Source organism: Equus caballus, chromosome 14 (assembly GCF_041296265.1).
Source record: "Equus caballus isolate H_3958 breed thoroughbred chromosome 14, TB-T2T, whole genome shotgun sequence".
Lineage (NCBI taxonomy): Eukaryota > Metazoa > Chordata > Mammalia > Perissodactyla > Equidae > Equus > Equus caballus.
The window spans coordinates 17696477-17712156 of NC_091697.1; the positions used below are offsets into that span (position 1 = coordinate 17696477).

General features: G+C 58.0%; 1 protein-coding gene across 6 annotated transcripts in view; it reads left to right on the forward strand.

The window, feature by feature from the left end:
* FLT4 (fms related receptor tyrosine kinase 4) overlaps window positions 1–12436 on the forward strand; it is a 40087-nt gene extending 27651 nt beyond the window's left edge. For 3 of the 6 annotated variants that reach the window (XM_070233696.1, XM_023617001.2, XM_070233694.1), the window contains 8 exons: window positions 252–374; window positions 1501–1612; window positions 2818–2917; window positions 3238–3343; window positions 4012–4160; window positions 5224–5344; window positions 6470–6555; window positions 10593–12436. In XM_070233696.1, coding sequence (XP_070089797.1) covers window positions 252–374; window positions 1501–1612; window positions 2818–2917; window positions 3238–3343; window positions 4012–4160; window positions 5224–5344; window positions 6470–6555; window positions 10593–10788 — 993 coding nt within the window. In that variant the 3' untranslated portion in view covers window positions 10789–12436. Of the gene's footprint in view, window positions 1–251; window positions 375–1500; window positions 1613–2817; window positions 2918–3237; window positions 3344–4011; window positions 4161–5223; window positions 5345–6469; window positions 6556–10589 lie in introns of all 6 variants that reach the window. The other 3 variants (XM_023617000.2, XM_070233693.1, XM_070233695.1) reach the window with 1 other exon arrangement.
* Window positions 12437–15680: the final 3244 nt, after the last annotated feature.

Below are 15680 nucleotides of genomic sequence, written 5' to 3' on the forward strand. Positions count from 1 at the left end.
AGGAGGAAACTGAGCCCAGAGTGTGGAAGTGACTTCCTAAGATCTCCGGCTAGTCAGTAGCAGAGGTGGATGTGGAATCAGAGTCTGTCCCACCCTACAGGCTCCTTTGCTGTCCCCATAGTTCCACGAGCCCTCCCTATGGCAAGTCCTGGGTGTACACAGAAATCTGTGTCTGCAAGAGCAGGGCTGAGGCGTGGTCGCGGCCCCGGGGGCCTGCACTGACCGCTCCCGCGCACCTCCTCGCGCTGCAGTGCATCCACAGAGACCTGGCTGCCCGGAACATCTTGCTGTCAGAGAGTGACGTGGTGAAGATTTGTGACTTTGGCCTAGCCCGGGACATCTACAAAGACCCTGACTACGTGCGCAAGGGCAGTGTGAGTGGAGGCCGCGGAGGGAGGGAGGGTGGGGGACTTACCACCACCCACATGGAAGGTCTGAGGGCCTGCATCTGCAGGGACCCTCGTGACCCCACTGAGGCACCTGGGGCAGGGAGTGGGGGCGGGAGCCAACCGGCAGGGCCCACAGTGCTCCGATGGCAGCCTGTCTTTGGCCATTGGTCTGTTAGGTGGACACTGACTCCCAACACCTGGCCTGTGGGGACTGGGCACGCAGAGGTGGACCCCACATGGTGTCTGTCCTAGAGATGGACAGGCCTGGGCGGTCACAGAAAAATGCACAGGTGTTAGGTGCAGCGTATGTCTCAGTGGTGGCTCTCCAAGGTGGCCAGGCCCGCACCTGAATGAGCACCCAAAGCTGGCAAGGGCTTTGCCCCAGGGGAGGAAGGGAGAGGCCCGGAAGGAGGGCAATGGGTGGGATGGGTCTAGGTTATGGCCGGCTACTGTGCAGAAGGCTTTTGTCCTTCATTCTAACTCGCAGGTGTGTGGGGGCATGCGGAGGTGAGAGTCAGGTGTGCAGTCCAGAAGCCCCCATACAGACTGTCAGGAGAGGGGAGTGGGGGTGCTGGGGTGGAGGCAGAGGCCAGTCAGGAAGGGCTGTGGCCCTCAGGGCTCCCAAGTAGAGGCCATAAGAGGAAGAGAGACACAGGGTGGGGAAGGCACATCAGGAGCCCCAGGAGGAGGGGTGAGGAGTGATGCTGGGCTTCCAGTGTGGGGACCACATGAGTGGATGAGGTCGGGCTGTGAGGGCATACAGGGATCTGGGGTTCCTTGGGATGCTGGGCTGAGGGGTCTGGAGCTGGAGGAGGGGTACAAGTGCTCCCTGGGAGAGCACAGGGAAGAGACGGGCCCGGATGAACCCAGGAGGACAGCAAAAGGGAAGAAGCCTTCAAGGTGGTGACAGGCACTTGTGGAGCAGAGGTGGGGAGAGCAGGGCAAGTTGCAGGAGCCATCTGAGCACATACAGGGATGTGTGGCCAAAAGCCTTCCTGGGGGCCTGGCCCCAGAGTCCTGGGTAGACTAGGCAGGAGGGGGCTGCCCAAGGCTTTGGCCCTCTCCTTTTCTTCCCTCCCCATGCAGACACACTTCCCTCCTCCTGCCACAGGCCCGGCTGCCCCTGAAGTGGATGGCCCCGGAGAGCATCTTTGACAAGGTGTACACCACGCAGAGCGACGTGTGGTCCTTTGGGGTACTGCTCTGGGAGATCTTTTCCCTGGGTGAGTGCAGGGCAGGGTGCAGGGGAGGGGAGAGGTGGGATCACAGTCTCCTCTGGCACAGGAAGCACCTGGAGCAAGAAGCCCAGGTGGTTCTGAGGCAGGTGGTTCGAGAGCCCCTACCTATCCCTTCACCAACAGCCTGTGCCGGGGCAGAGCCTCCAGCTCACCACAGGTCTCAGAGGGACAGGCCTCAAGGGTCCCCCCAAATCTGCCTCTCCCTGGCTGAGCCCCTTCCTCACCTGCCATTGGGGATGCCGCTTCTGCCTTCAAGGGCTGGGGAGCGGCCCGGAGGGAACTGGGTGCTCACTTAATGACTGCACCTACTTACATGAGCCCCACACGGGAACTGGGCCCCGCTGGGGCCAAGATGAAGTCCCCTGCTAGGTGAGGGACAGCAGTGGACAAGTGGGAAAGCAAAAGCACCAAATGGCAGGTGTGCTGAACACTATCGCTTACACAGAAGAGCAGACAGAGCACAGGAAGGACCGGACAGGATGGAACAGGACAGCTGTGTCTGCCAGGGGCTGGGGGGCAGGTGGGATAGAGGCAGGTGGGCCTGGAGGACGGCAGTCCAGAGCGCAGGGCAGCCAGGCCCATGATCCCCGCGTGGTGGAGGCGGGCAGGGCACAGGCAGGGTGAGCGCCAAGAGGTGCAGCAAAAGTGAGGAGAGCTGGTCCCGCAGCCCCACAAGCCCGGCGCCAGGTGGGATGAGGATCTGGAATTTCAGTCAGGGGCAGCCCTATGGGGCTTTGAGCGAGGGAGAGAGCAGTCTGACTCGTGTCTAAACCAGGCCTCTGCTGCTGAGTGCTTTTGCTGTGGTCAGGAGAGCCAGGTCCCCTGGGGCAAGGAGGGCTGGGTCCAGGGCCTGTCTGCAGGCACAGCCATGGGACCTAGGGAGGGGCTGGACTGGGCAGCCAGAGAAGGCCTCTCCCAAGAGGGGTCATGGTGACAGGGCAGCTCCGCTGGCTCAGCGCGGCTCTCCCGGCCCCAAAGATCCCAGGAATCGTGTTTCCGCTAAGGTGTCTCTAAAGTGCTGGTGCTCACAGTGCCATAGCAAGAGGGAGCCATTGCTCTCTTAACCAGATGGCGCTCTAGTGCTGGGCAGGGAGCAGCAGGACGAGCACCCTGCTAGGGCGGCCCAGGACAGAGGCCGTTTGCGTCCTGCTCCCCACCCACCCCCACTTCTGTCCTGTTTCTGCCATCAGGGGCCTCCCCATACCCTGGAGTGCAGATCAATGAGGAGTTCTGCCAGCGGCTGAAAGAGGGCACACGGATGAGGGCCCCAGACCTGGCCACTCCTGCCATGTGAGTCTCCTGGCCCGCCATGCAGCTGCTAGGGGGCTGGAGGGGTGGATGAGTACAGGGAGTGAGGAAGGGGGTTTTGGGTTCAGGCTTGGGAAGGGGGGCATGCAGGCGTGGGGCGGGACGAGGTGGGGGGAGTTTGTGCAGGCACAGCGAGGGGGTGGAGGCCTGCAGGCATAGCTTCTCACTCCACCACTCATCTCTCAATGAACAGCTCTCCTTCCCACCCCTGGAGGAGGGCAGGGCGGGGGGCGGCCTGGGGTCTGTTGGTGCAGGGTGCTTGGCCCACTCAGACCACGTCCAGCAGCCGGCTTTACCTGCAGACGTCGCATAATGCTGAGCTGCTGGTCCGGGGACCCCAAAGAGAGGCCTGCATTCTCAGAGCTGGTGGAGATCCTGGGAGACCTGCTCCAGGGTGGGGGCCAGCAGGTGAGCCCCCTCTCCGCCCTGTCCTGCTACAGCAACCTCTGGACCCTACCCTAGGGCCATCATGCAGATGGTCAGAGCCTGTCTTTGCCCACGAGGAGCCCCAGGCTGGTCCGCAAGGGGCCTGCGAGGAGCCCCTGCCTTCTGGCTGAGGAGCAGTGTGGCCTCCACTCCCTCTCTGCGCCTCCGCCTCCTGCAGCTCTGCCCCCTACACCTGCCCTGGACTTGCGTCTCCCTCCCACACCGTGTTCGTCATAGGTGGGGAACAAAGCCAGCTCAGGACGGACTCAGGGCCTCACTGGTGCACCAGGACTGGGACCAGGAGGAGTGAGCAGAGAGCGACCTGCTGTCCAGGCCTCAGGGGCTGGGGACAGACACTTTGGCTCCTGTTTCTGCCCCAGGAAAAGGGTGGGAAGTGCTGGTGCTGCTTCTGCTAGAGGCTGCAGAGTTGGCAGCACCATGGAGCCAGGGTGCTCCTGCTCTGCCTGCCCCTCTGTACATGGGCCCCTGGGGGGCGGTGGGGAGGATCGGCCAGGTGGGCTCATTTAATCCCCAGAGCCCACAGAGCACAGTACTTCACAAGTCAGGAGCCCCAGCCATCCTGAGTGCAGCGGCAGGAGCTGAGGGGGACACGGTGGCCTCTGACCCGGCTACCTCTGCCTCCCTGCCAGGAGGAGGTCTGCATAGCCCCCTGTGGCTCTCAGAGCTCGGAAGAGGGCAGCTTCTTGCAGGCGTCCACCACAGCCCTGCACGTCACCGAGGCCGACGCCGATGCAGAGGACAGCCCACTGAGCCTACCCCGGCACAGCCTGGCCGCCAGGTCAGCCGCCCTCCCGGTGCGTGGGTCCCCAGGCGGGAGGACAGCAGTTTGGACATGGCATATGTTATCCTCTTCAGTCATCAGGAAAGGAAACTCTGAGGACTGAGCGCTGTACGCCAACGCAAAGAGCAAAGTGATTTTAAGTGACATTGCTGGTGTCGGTGAGGCCCTCCTGTCAGCCTCAGCACCCCTCCAGGGCCATGTGGCCTTGCTTTCTCTGCGCCTCCTTAGTCCTTGCTGTCCTCCAGCCTCCTCCGCTTCTCCACACTCCTAGCCCCTGAGAGCCCATCCCCCAGCTTCAAGGGAGCACCCTTCTTGGGCACAGCGCCCAGGCCAGGGGTGGGGTGGGTCCCAAGAGCCCCCAGCAGAGACCCTGGGAGCAGGGCAGGCCAGCCACTAACCCATATTCAGGACTAGAATGTAGCCTAAGTTCCCAAAGTTCTGGATCCGAGTTGTCTTGCCAGTGGCGGTTTACTCTCCGGGAAGGTCCTGCCGTCCACATTCCCATTGGTGTTGCTGAAAGAGGCGCTCTGAGACCCCTGCCCATGTGCCCCAGTGTAGTGCAGGGCCAGGCCTGGGGGACAGGAACAGCCAGTTGGTTCTTGCCAGGCTCATTTTACCAAGCCCCCAGTGCACACAAGTGCATGTATACACAAGTGAACACAAATGTCCACACACAAGCATTCACACACATACAGGCCAGGCAGTGGTTTGCAGCACCAAGCCTGCCTGCCTTGCACAGGGTGGCCCATCCCAGGGTGAAGCTCCCCCCACCCCGTCTCTCACCAGCTCCACTGCCTGCCATACCCTCCTCAGCAGTGGCCTCAGGAGGTTCAGTCCTCTTGCACAGGAGAGGAGACACAGCTCGGTGTCAGGGGGCCGCATGGGGGACGGCTGCAGAAGCCTGGGGAGGAGTGCAGACTGGCATTCAGACCCGGGCCTCATCCTCACACCCCGGGCCCAGGTCCTTCCTGGGAGGAGAGAGGCAGACGGAGAGGTGGAGCAAGCTCTCAGGAGGGGTGCTGGGGTACGTCTCTTCAGCACTTCTGTTTTATTCCCACAGATATTACAACTGTGTGTCCTTTCCGGGATGCCTGGCCAGAGGGACTCAGACCCAGGGTCCCTCCAGGATGAAAACGTTTGAAGAATTTCCCATGACCTCGACTACCTACAAGGCCTCAGTGGTAAGTGTGGTGGGGGGCCTGTGCGCCCCAGATCAGGGCCTCTGGGCTTTCTCTGCAGGAGGCAGATGGCAGGAACTCCTCAGGCAAGGGGCAGAAACCAGCTCAGGGAAGGGAGCGACTGTCCCTTGAAATGTCAAGTCCAGGCTGCGCCTTGGCACATTGGGGTCTGGGTGCTCCCATGATGCCGCTGCCTCTCAGCCGCCTCACCTGTGTTGTCCTCACTCACCCGGGGCCCCCTGGCAGCGCCAGCTCTCTCTCTCCCAGCAGCGTAGGCTCCTCCTTCCGGATGGGCCTTGTTGGATCGGCCGTAGGCAGGGCCCCCTTTGGTGGCCACCAAGCTACGTGGCCTGAGACAGGGGTCAGAGCCACCAGAGGAGGTGGCTGGGGTACAGGGCACTGGAGACCCCCCTGCCTGCTCAGACGAGGGTCAGGCTCGGTGCAGCTCTAACGGCTCTGTGAGGGACAAGCAGGTGTGCGGTTCTGTGAAAGCGCAGCCTGAGCCTCCAGCCGAGTGCCGGCAGCTCGCAGCCAGGACCCTTCCAGCCCCAGCCTCCCTCTGGACAGGACTGGTCAGTGAGCGTTGGCTGGGGAGGCTGCCAGCATGGGCAGTGGTGTCCCCAGAACAAGATGAAGACCCTGGGGGGCCCCAAACTGACAACAGTGCAGTTCCCCTCCACGTGATGCCAAATGGGACCGCACCAATCACGGCAACCTGAGGGTGGCAGAGCCACCAGACCTGGCTGTGTCTGCAGGAGGACCATTCATCTATCCTGTGAGCTGCCAAGTCTTTCAATACTTTCCCCATTTCTCCTGGTGCTCCTGCTCTGCCTGTACCCTGAGCACTTGTGGGGCCACCTTGGAGGTCCCCCAGCACTGGGTGTCCCAGCTTTGCCACCTCCTGAGCATGGGCCAGGCATGGCCCCCCAGGCCTCAGTTTCTCCCTCTGTGGTGGGGCAGGTGACCCTCACTTTCATTCTCCGATGATGAAACAGATGCTCACTTCCCACAGGATGGGTATGAGGTCGGCAGAGGTGGGGGTCCATGTGCCCTGTCCTGCCTGGGGGGCAGCTGCCTGCAGACGGGCCTCAGCGGGGCCTGCAGCCTGGACTTGTCCTCTCCACACAGGATAACCAGACGGACAGTGGGATGGTGCTGGCCTCTGAGGAGTTGGAGCAGCTGGAGAGCAGGCACCAACAAGAAGGCCAGCTCAGGTAGGGCCTCTCGAGCCTCCTCCCCTGCGAGCGGCCCGGGAGGGAGGCTGCGCCTACGTGTGCCCCTCACTCTCTGACCTGGAACATTTCCTGGCTCTCTGTTGCATTTCTGTGGGTTCAAGGCAAGCTGCTCTGGGACTCGAGGTCTTCGGCCACCAGGCCTTCCCCAAGGAGCCCCCACCACCGTCACCGTCCTGACCTGGCACACCTGGTGCTGGGTCCCCCACCCCCTCCCATTTGACAGACGCTCAGATGCCACCTCTTTGTGAAACCGAGTATGATCCACCGTGCCCACCATACGTACGCACCCCCCGAGACAGGGGAGGCCACAGCCAGCCCAGCCCCCGCACTTAGCCCAGTGGGCGCAGGGGCCAGACAGATCATGTGACCTGGAGCTGGCTCATGTCCTATTTTGATAAGAATCAGATACAGAGAAATCCTCATGTGTACCTGCACAGAGGGTGGCCCAGATAGAAGGTGACCTGCATTTGCCCAAGATAGCCCCCCAAAAAACTGAATATTTAAACTTTTAGGGTATAGATAAAATAGTTAAATGTCTACTTGTTCACCTTATTAGTTGATTTGCACATAGCTGTTGAAGTGACAGGACCTATAATATTTTATAAAACATTGCTTTTTTCTGCTTTCTTCAAATCATTGTGTTCAGGCCATTTACCTGGACCTTTGACATCAGTGTCTTTCTCAGGAGCCCCTTTTCAGGTCCTCTGACACAGTTTTCCAAAGTAAATCTTGGCTTCTGCCTACGCTGTTTTTGAATCAAGATATGATGCTGTCACTGCATGTCTTACTCTAGACCACAGTATTCGTCTGTGTCGCATTAGGGGCAGTTGGTACCTTTTTCTCCTTTCTGGGAGTTGCCTTTATGACTCCACAACTTAACCGACTATTGGGTATTTTCCCAGCAGCCCACAAAGGGCGAGTCTGCAGCACTGTGAACGCTGCACTGGCGGCTGCGGAGCCATATGCCCAGGAATAATGACTGCATCTGTATCGTGCATCTTGGTCTCTTTTTTTGTTTTTATTGATTCCATCAGGTGACCTCTATTAGTAACCTAGTTTTGGAAATTAATGCTAATTGCATTGACAGAAATAGTTTCTGGCTAATGTTTCTTTGCCAAACAGTATTTTATCTTTCAAAGAAAAGTAATTTAGTAAGAGAGTGAGCCAGAGGATGACAGCCACTTAAATTCAAATCTCCACACATCTTCCTAAAAACAGCAGATAAAGGAAGGCTGCTCAGAGCCTGTGCCTGTGACGTAACCAGGAGAAAGACTCCGGTTTGTGTGCAAGTGGGGAAATTGGCACCGGGACCAGCAAGCCATGCCTGAACCACAGCGGAAGGACAGTAGGATGGGGACTGCCCCGTGAGAGGGCAGTGTGACAAGGTCCTCGGGACAGTGGCCACACAGACTGGGGAGATAGTAGAGGCAGAGAGCTGGTGGAGCGGAGCAGGCTCCCAGGGCACAGTGGGAAGGCACTGCTTCTGAGAGGGCAGTGAGCAGGAAGGGAGTGTGCCCCTCAGGTGCTTGGTGGTGAAGGAAGAAGAAAGTTGTGGAAGATGAGAGTGCTATGGAGGCGAGATCGCATCAAGAATCCAGAAGGCAGATACACACCCAATAGAACTGCTCCTTCCAGAAACCGCACCTCATGACAGCAGCAGAGGGTGCTGTTCTCTGCACGAGTCCCCTTGGACACACATCATGAAGAGCCACAAAGAGGTGCCACAGGGCACTTGGCAGATGCATTCACTTGGCGTGTGGAACACTGTCCAGACAGGTGCAAGGATAGAATGTGTCTTGGAGGGGACTGCAGGGGAGAAGAAGGAGCTCATTTATCTGCCCAGTCCTCTCCTGTCTCCTGTTAGCCACCAGGCAGCACGTACCCTATGGGGAGTTAACTCCTCCTCACTTCCAGGTCTTCCATCCGGCCCTTTCAGTGTCCGCTCAGGATGCCAGGTCCCATGCCTTGTGGTCTGGTGTTTCACCCAAGTCTGTAGGTAAAAAGAAGATCTGGGAACCCTGGGCTTGTGGTAGGTCAGCATGGCTGCGTGGCAGCCGCCAAGAGGGGGCCCAGCACTCCCAGCTAAGTGACTGGTTGGTCCCTGGTGGCGATACATACAGGACATGAATGGAGCTGTTGGAAAGAAGGATCCAGTTGAAGGAATTCAGGTGATACCAAAGATGTGGGTCAGATACAGCACTCCCGAATGAAGAAACCTAGGAAGTCACACACATCCCTAGCCCCTTCTGTAGGGGAACAAGCTCTTTCTGGTCTAAAAAATCCAAGTGTGAATCATCATGGACAGAAAAAATAAGCACTATCCATACAGAGTTATTATAAGAATAAAAAAGAAAATTAGACTGAAAACTTTCACTAGACATGAGGACAAAAAAAATGAAGCAGAGGAAAACTGATACAACACTCCAGCATGCATTAAATATGTGATCAATCAAGGAGCTGTACATAAATCAGAAATTCAAAAATTCAGAAGAGAAAGAGACAAACAGTGTGAAGATATCAAATAGGAGCTGACTAAATGCAGGAAAGAAATTGAAATAAAAGACAAATCCTCTCAGAAATGGAGACCAGGATGCCCAAGAAACAGTAGATATGATCAGGAGGAAGACACAGAAGATGGACAGGAAGAGAGTCAAGAAAATAAAACTGAAATAAATAAAGAGGTAAAAGGATCAGAAGGAGACGGATATAGAAGTGGAGTAGAAAAGATCCAACATGTGTACAGTTGGAGTCTCTGAGGAAGAAGATGCCCACAGTGGAACAGAGCTCATATTTGAAACTTGTACTTCAAGATAACTCTCTTAAATAGAAGAAGCCCTGAATCTACTTATTGGAAGGGTACCTGGGGAGACTGGCCCAGAGCAGTCGACTCTAAGACATATCCTAGTAGAACTGTTAGACTTTAAAGAGAAACATTCTGGGATTTCAGGCAAAAAGACCAAGTCACTTAGAAAAAAAGAGTCAGATTGGCATCAGGCTTTTCAGTGGCACCGTGCAAATCAAAAAACAACAACGAAACACGAAGCAACATTTTCAAAAAACTCAAAGAAAGTGAGAGCTAGGGAGGGAGCATCGTGGGGCTGTCCACGAGGCAGGTGGGCTGGAGCCAGCGGGGCCTCCCAGGCCACGGTGAGAAGGTTGGATTTCATTCTGAGTGATGGGAAACCATTGTGAGTGACTTGGCCTTTTTGCCATTCTCCAAACAGGCAAGGATAGAATGTGCCTTTCTAGGACAGAATGAGCAGTTTGTAGGGCAGATGCCCAGTCCTCTCCTGTCTCCTGTTAGCTACTGGTCAGCACTCACCTCATGGGGAATTAACTTGTCCTCACTTCCAGGTCACCCATCCAGCCCTTTCAGTGTCCACTCAGGATGCCAGATCCCATGCTGGGCAGTGTGGCATTTCATCTAGGTCTGTAGGTGAAAGCCACTGGAGGATGTATCAGGAGAAGGACATCATCCAACTTCCAGCATCTCTGAAGAGTGGACTTTAGGCAGACAGGAGGGGGCGAGGGGAGATGTGCTGGGGGAAGAGTACAGAGTGTGCAGTGACGGCCCCTCTCTCTAAGGCGGGGACAGGGCATGGAGAGAGAGGCATGGATGCGTTCTGGAGTTAGAACAGACAGGACTTCTGGCTGGACCGGATATGAGGGGGAAGGGAAAGGGAGGAAGCAAGTATGACACGCAGGTGCTTGAGCCATTGAGTCAGTGTTGGTGCTAAGTCCTGAGATGGGCAAGACTGGGAGGGAGGCAGGTTTGGGGGGATGAAGTTGGGCATTTGCGTGGATCCACACCCAGTTTTGGGACAGAGAATGTTCCAGAGTTTGCCAATAGTCACATCAGTCTGGTTTGCTATTTAAGTCAAGTCTGTGTGTGCTTCCCTTGGCTTTGTGCTCAGTTACTGCTCTGGTTGTCTTTGATGATTCCAGTCAGACTCCAACTCGGGTCTAGTCCCTCTTATCTTCTCTTCTCACTGACGCCATCCTCCCTGTCTCAGCAGCTGTAAAGGACCTGGCCGGAATGTGGACACGACCAGGGCGCACCCTGACCCCCAAGGGAGGCAGCAGCCGGACCTGGGGGCACAGGGAGGCCAGGTGTTCTACAACAGCGAGTATGGGGAGCTGGCGGGGCCTCGAGAGGAGGGCGACTGTGCCCCGGCCGCCCACACACCCTTCTTCACAGACAACAGCTACTGAGATGGCCCAGGCACGGCCCCGGCAACCCGCTCCCACAGTTGGTGGGGCCATGCCTGGTGGGGCAAGCAGAGGGCTGAGAATTCATCTCCTTTGGTTCAGGCCAGGAGGCGTTTCCTCCTCTCTAGCTAGGGAAGAGCTGAGCCCGGGCTCCAGGGCTCCCTGGACTCCAGCACCACGCCTGCCCAGGCCTTCTCCCCATCCAGACTCAGATTCCATTTAGCGCAGCGTCCACAGGGGCAGCCCCAGGCTGGGCACTCCCACGGGGAACGCCTCTCTGATGGTGGGTGGTGGCATGACCCCGATTTCTACTGAGGAATATGAGGGTCTGAGCGTCACACAGTGATGGAAGTGGAGCCAGACTGGAGCTGTGGTCTCCCAGCCCTCGCCCCAAGTGCTGTCCCTCCACACAGCCTTCCCTCTCCCTGGGGAATGGCTTTCTTCACTTGCCTCTCAAAGGCTTAAGGCAGGGGCCATATTGCCATCACAAAGCAACAAATGAGGGATTTGGGGAGGGGTCCTCTCTTGAGCCTGGCCAACCGGCCGCCTTCTTCTGAGGGTTAAGGAGATCCATTCAATAGATTTTTTCCATTAGAACTTAACAGACTGAGCTGTGTGAAGAAGTTACATTTCAAAACCTCAGTCCGAAGGGAGCCCAGCGAAGGTCTTTCTGAATCTAGACAAGTCTTGCCTCTGACCCCAAGTCAGGTGCCGTCATAGCAGACACAGTCATCGTCACCTCTTTCTGGAGAAGGCCCCCAGCCCCACTTCCTGGCCCAGAATCGGAAGAACCAGCTGATGGTCCAGAGCTGCCCTTTTTGAGAAACGCCTAGTTCTTCCGTCCGGGGCCTCGATCTGCCACCCGAGGCACCTCCCAAGCCTTGAACGTCCTTCTCAGAGGTGGACACCGTGGTTCCAGCAAGGAAGGCTTTGGGGCTGGCCCCGAAGACCAATCCAGCATTGCTCTGTGCCACGAGGCAATAAGCGGACATTCTTGTGGCCCTGGGGGGACCCTGTCTTCTGCCCCCTGGTCTCTGCCTGACACGGGTGCCCTGGCAGGTCAAGCCTCTGCCCTCACCGGGGAGCAGCCAAGGACCATCCGGAGGCTGGCACCGTTCGGCCCAGGCCTCCCATCCCAGCTCACTGCCCAGGCACCCCACCCCTGGCAGGAGAAAGACCCTCCTCCCAGTTAGCACCACGGAGATTGACAGCCCCTCCACACCCTACAAGACGCTTGCAGGACAGGCAGCTGTGCAGCCAGCAGACCTCCCCCCACCATTGTGTATTGATCCTTTAGGATGTGTTGAACGCTCGTGAGACTGTAGTCCTCACCGTCCCTAGTGGACTTTCCCCTCTGATGTCACCTGTCTGTGAGACTTGGGCCTCAGGTTTGCCTGGCGGAAGTCCAGAGGCTCTTCTCAATCTGAGGAGCAGTGCTCGTGACGCAGGAGCAGGGCCCTGTCCTCCAAGCCCCTTCCCACGTGCGTACCACCTGTTTGTGTCCTCTCCCCTCCCGTCACATAACTGCACACACAGAAATGTACTGGGAAGAAAACCTGCCATGCCTTGTAGACCATGTGCTCCTAAAAGATCTAAGATATTTAACAAGAGATAATAATAAACTTGACGCCAGTCTTTGAGTTACTATGAATGGCTTCTCAGCTAAGTCCCAGCTCTCTATGATTCCAGCCTTCCTCCCGCTGATCATCCGCCTCACAGGGCCGCTGGACAGGCCGCAGAAAGGAAAGGGCAGCCGGCAGCTCAGCAGCGCCCCTCGCCACCGCCCTTCGGCTGTGGAGCCCCGCAAAGCCACCAGCAGAGGGCGCGGGGGAGCCCCGGGCGCCGGCTCCGTTCCCCGGCGGAAGCGCTTCTGAGTGCTGCGAACGCGGTCCCCTGAAGTCTAATTTACGGGCAAAGTGACATGGCGCTTGTCACCGCGCACTAGAGCCAAATGCTGCCCCAGGCAGGCTGGGTCCCTGCCGCCAGGTTCCCACATCGCATGGCGCCAAGCAGGTGCCTACACTTACCCGTCACAGACAGGGGGACAGGCTCAGAGGGGTGCACGGTGCCCCGGATCACCTGGCTGGTTGAGTGTGTGCTTGGACCTCGAGGTCAGAGAGGTCTGGGCTGGGGCCCCAACTTCAGTCCCTGCCCAGGGAGATGAGCTCTAGCCGGGGGAGTACGACGTGCGGCATGCGGCAGGCCCTCCCCAACCCTGCCTGGCGGTGGGGCCCCTTCCCTTCACAAGTGAACTGCTGGCCTAAGGGTGGCTGCAGATTGAGGCATGACACTGACCAGCTGGATGGGCCCTTAGCAGGTTTCCAGGGAGGGGCTGGCCCACCAGCAGCCCCAGGGGCTGAGGGGACGGGGGAAGCCAGTGATGACCCCTGGACCTGGTGTGGGCTGGACCCCTGCACTTGGGGGCCAGGCAGGGGTGCCAGCACAGCCCAGTGGGCACCTCACCTAGGGGAGCAGAAAGGAGCCCAGCAAAGGTCAGCAGCCAGAGGCCACCCTCAGCCAAGCATGTCCAAGATGTTAGCTGGTGCCCATGTCATGGGCGCAGCTCGCCGGATGTCCATGTGCAGGTTCAGGGAGGGGACCGCAGCATCGCCAGAGGGAGGCCTGCCCTCGGGACCACCAAATGAGGTGCAGGTGCCCTGGGCCTGGGCCAGGCTGGGCTCTGGGGGCTCCTCAGGATTGAGAGTAGAGGATGTGGCACCCTGAGGCTGGGTGACCCTAGGCAGGTACTGCTCCTGGGAGCCTCAGTTTCTCATCCAGGAGTTGCTACCTTGAAGAACATTGGTGATGACATAATAGTTGAAATGCGACTAGGTGTGACCGACCGTATCGAGAAAGAAACCCTGCCCCCACCAAGTCATGTCCTTCAAAAGCAACATTAAAAGCCAACTGGGAAAGACACTGTCTGCACTGGCATCAGGCCCTCCCTGTTGCCTCCATTGGCTCACCCACCCAGCATCCCTCAGATGCCCGTGCACCCAGACACCCATTCACACGTCCATCCATCTGTGCACAATAAACAGGGGCTCATCCACCCGCCCACACATCCCTCTCATGGGTCACAGAGAGACCTTTTGGGGCTGCAGCCATTGAGGATAGGGACAGGGGCATTCTCAGGTAGTGCAGGGCCCTCAGTGAGGAAAACAGGCAGGAGAGGGTGGGAAACCTGCCTTTCGAAGGGTTTGGGTCAACGTGATGTTAATAGGGGAAAGTGCATCCCTCATATGAGATCCAACTGGGGGTTCTGGAAGTGAGTGAGCACCCTTGGTGGATCTGCTCTTCCTTGATTTAGGAGCAACTGGCTGCGGCCACCACTGCAAGGGGGTGAGTGGCTCCCATCCTGGACGGCAGTGGAGGGCACCACTGTCCCTTCAGAGCAGCATCTGCAGGGAGAGACAGAAACCCCGGTACTTTCCAGCTGGAGCCGGAGGTGGCAAGGTTTGCCATAAACCAGATGTTAGTGGAAACCTGACAACTACAGAGGGGCTGAGGGGGTAACTTGCATTTGGAAGTTGGTGGAGCAGCATCCTTGAAGGCCTAGCCTGTCTTCTGTGGGCCACAGGGTCCAGTTAGCCAGATGAGTATGGCTCCCGGGGTGACGTCTCTGTGCTGCTCTGGGGCACACCATTTAGAGGTAGCGGGGCAGCGGGGCAGCTTGGCAGCTGGGCGTCTGGGTGTGGCCCCCCTAGAAGGAGGCAGCTCCCCCTCCTGAGGCGGGAGGGCCTGTCCCCTTGGAGCAGGTTTCCTGGTCCCTGCATGGCTTCTGAGAGATGGTAGTAACAGAAGGGACTGTTATTACATCCTTGAGCTTTAAGCTATTGAATGAGATTTGAACAGGCCTCACTTTGGGATGGCAGTAAGTACATCTCTGATGTGGTAGGGCCCTGATCTGGAATGCGGGTTGGGATGTCCCCGGGCCTCTGACCCACCACTTCCCACCCCTTACCTGGCAGGCGGCTACTCCCAGCCCCTGTGCATGGAGGCAGCACAGAGTGCTGGTCACTGGGGCCCTTCCAGTCCCAAAGGCCACCAGGCACAGAAAGAGGCCAGGGGGACCATTCAGATCCACCCTGAACTGGCCAGGGTACCTAGGGTAGGTGTGTTTGTTCTGACTCGAGAGGGTGAAGATATCCACCCCCCACACCATTCCACTCAGGGACCCAAAGCCAGCACACCTTCAGTCCAGGGGTGCTGGGGCCCCACTCTAGCCAGGGCTGAAGCAGGAAAACTGGACCTGATTCTGCAGGACATGGCTTGGCCACAGCTGCTGCAGTCAGCACAGCTGCTTAGAGCAGAGGGACCCAGTAAAAGCTTATGGGAGGCCCTGGGGACAGAAGCTTGTCCCCCTGAGCCTGAATCAGTGTCTGCGGTTTGGCACTGCTGGCTGCCAGCTTGTCACCCCAAGCAGGACACCTATCTGAAAAAACAGAATTTCAGTATTTGCTCAAGCCCTGTGGGCCGGCTTTTCCATCTGTTTCACCCATGTCACAAGCCTATACAGCAAAAACCACGTGGACAGCAGTGGACCTTGCCCACCCTTCCCACGGCAGGGCTCTGGAGGGCAGGCCCCAGGCAGGGAAGGGGCAGAGCGAGGTGCTCAAGGCAGCCAGATCAATACTGACCCGAGGGAAGGCACCCACAGACGTGGGGACAGACACGTGGCACTGCCCAGAGCTCCAGGGCCCAGAGAACCGAGCTGTGAGGAAGAGAAGGAGTCCGAGGTGGCGTGCTGACAGAGATTCATGTGTGACCCATGGGTAGACGCGCAGCTCTGCACTTGCCCCAGCCTGGCATCACTGGCCACCAGTCTGCTCATCTTCAAGCCACTCTGACTGGGACAAGAGAAAGCCCCCAGGCCCCTCTGGGATGGCCTCATC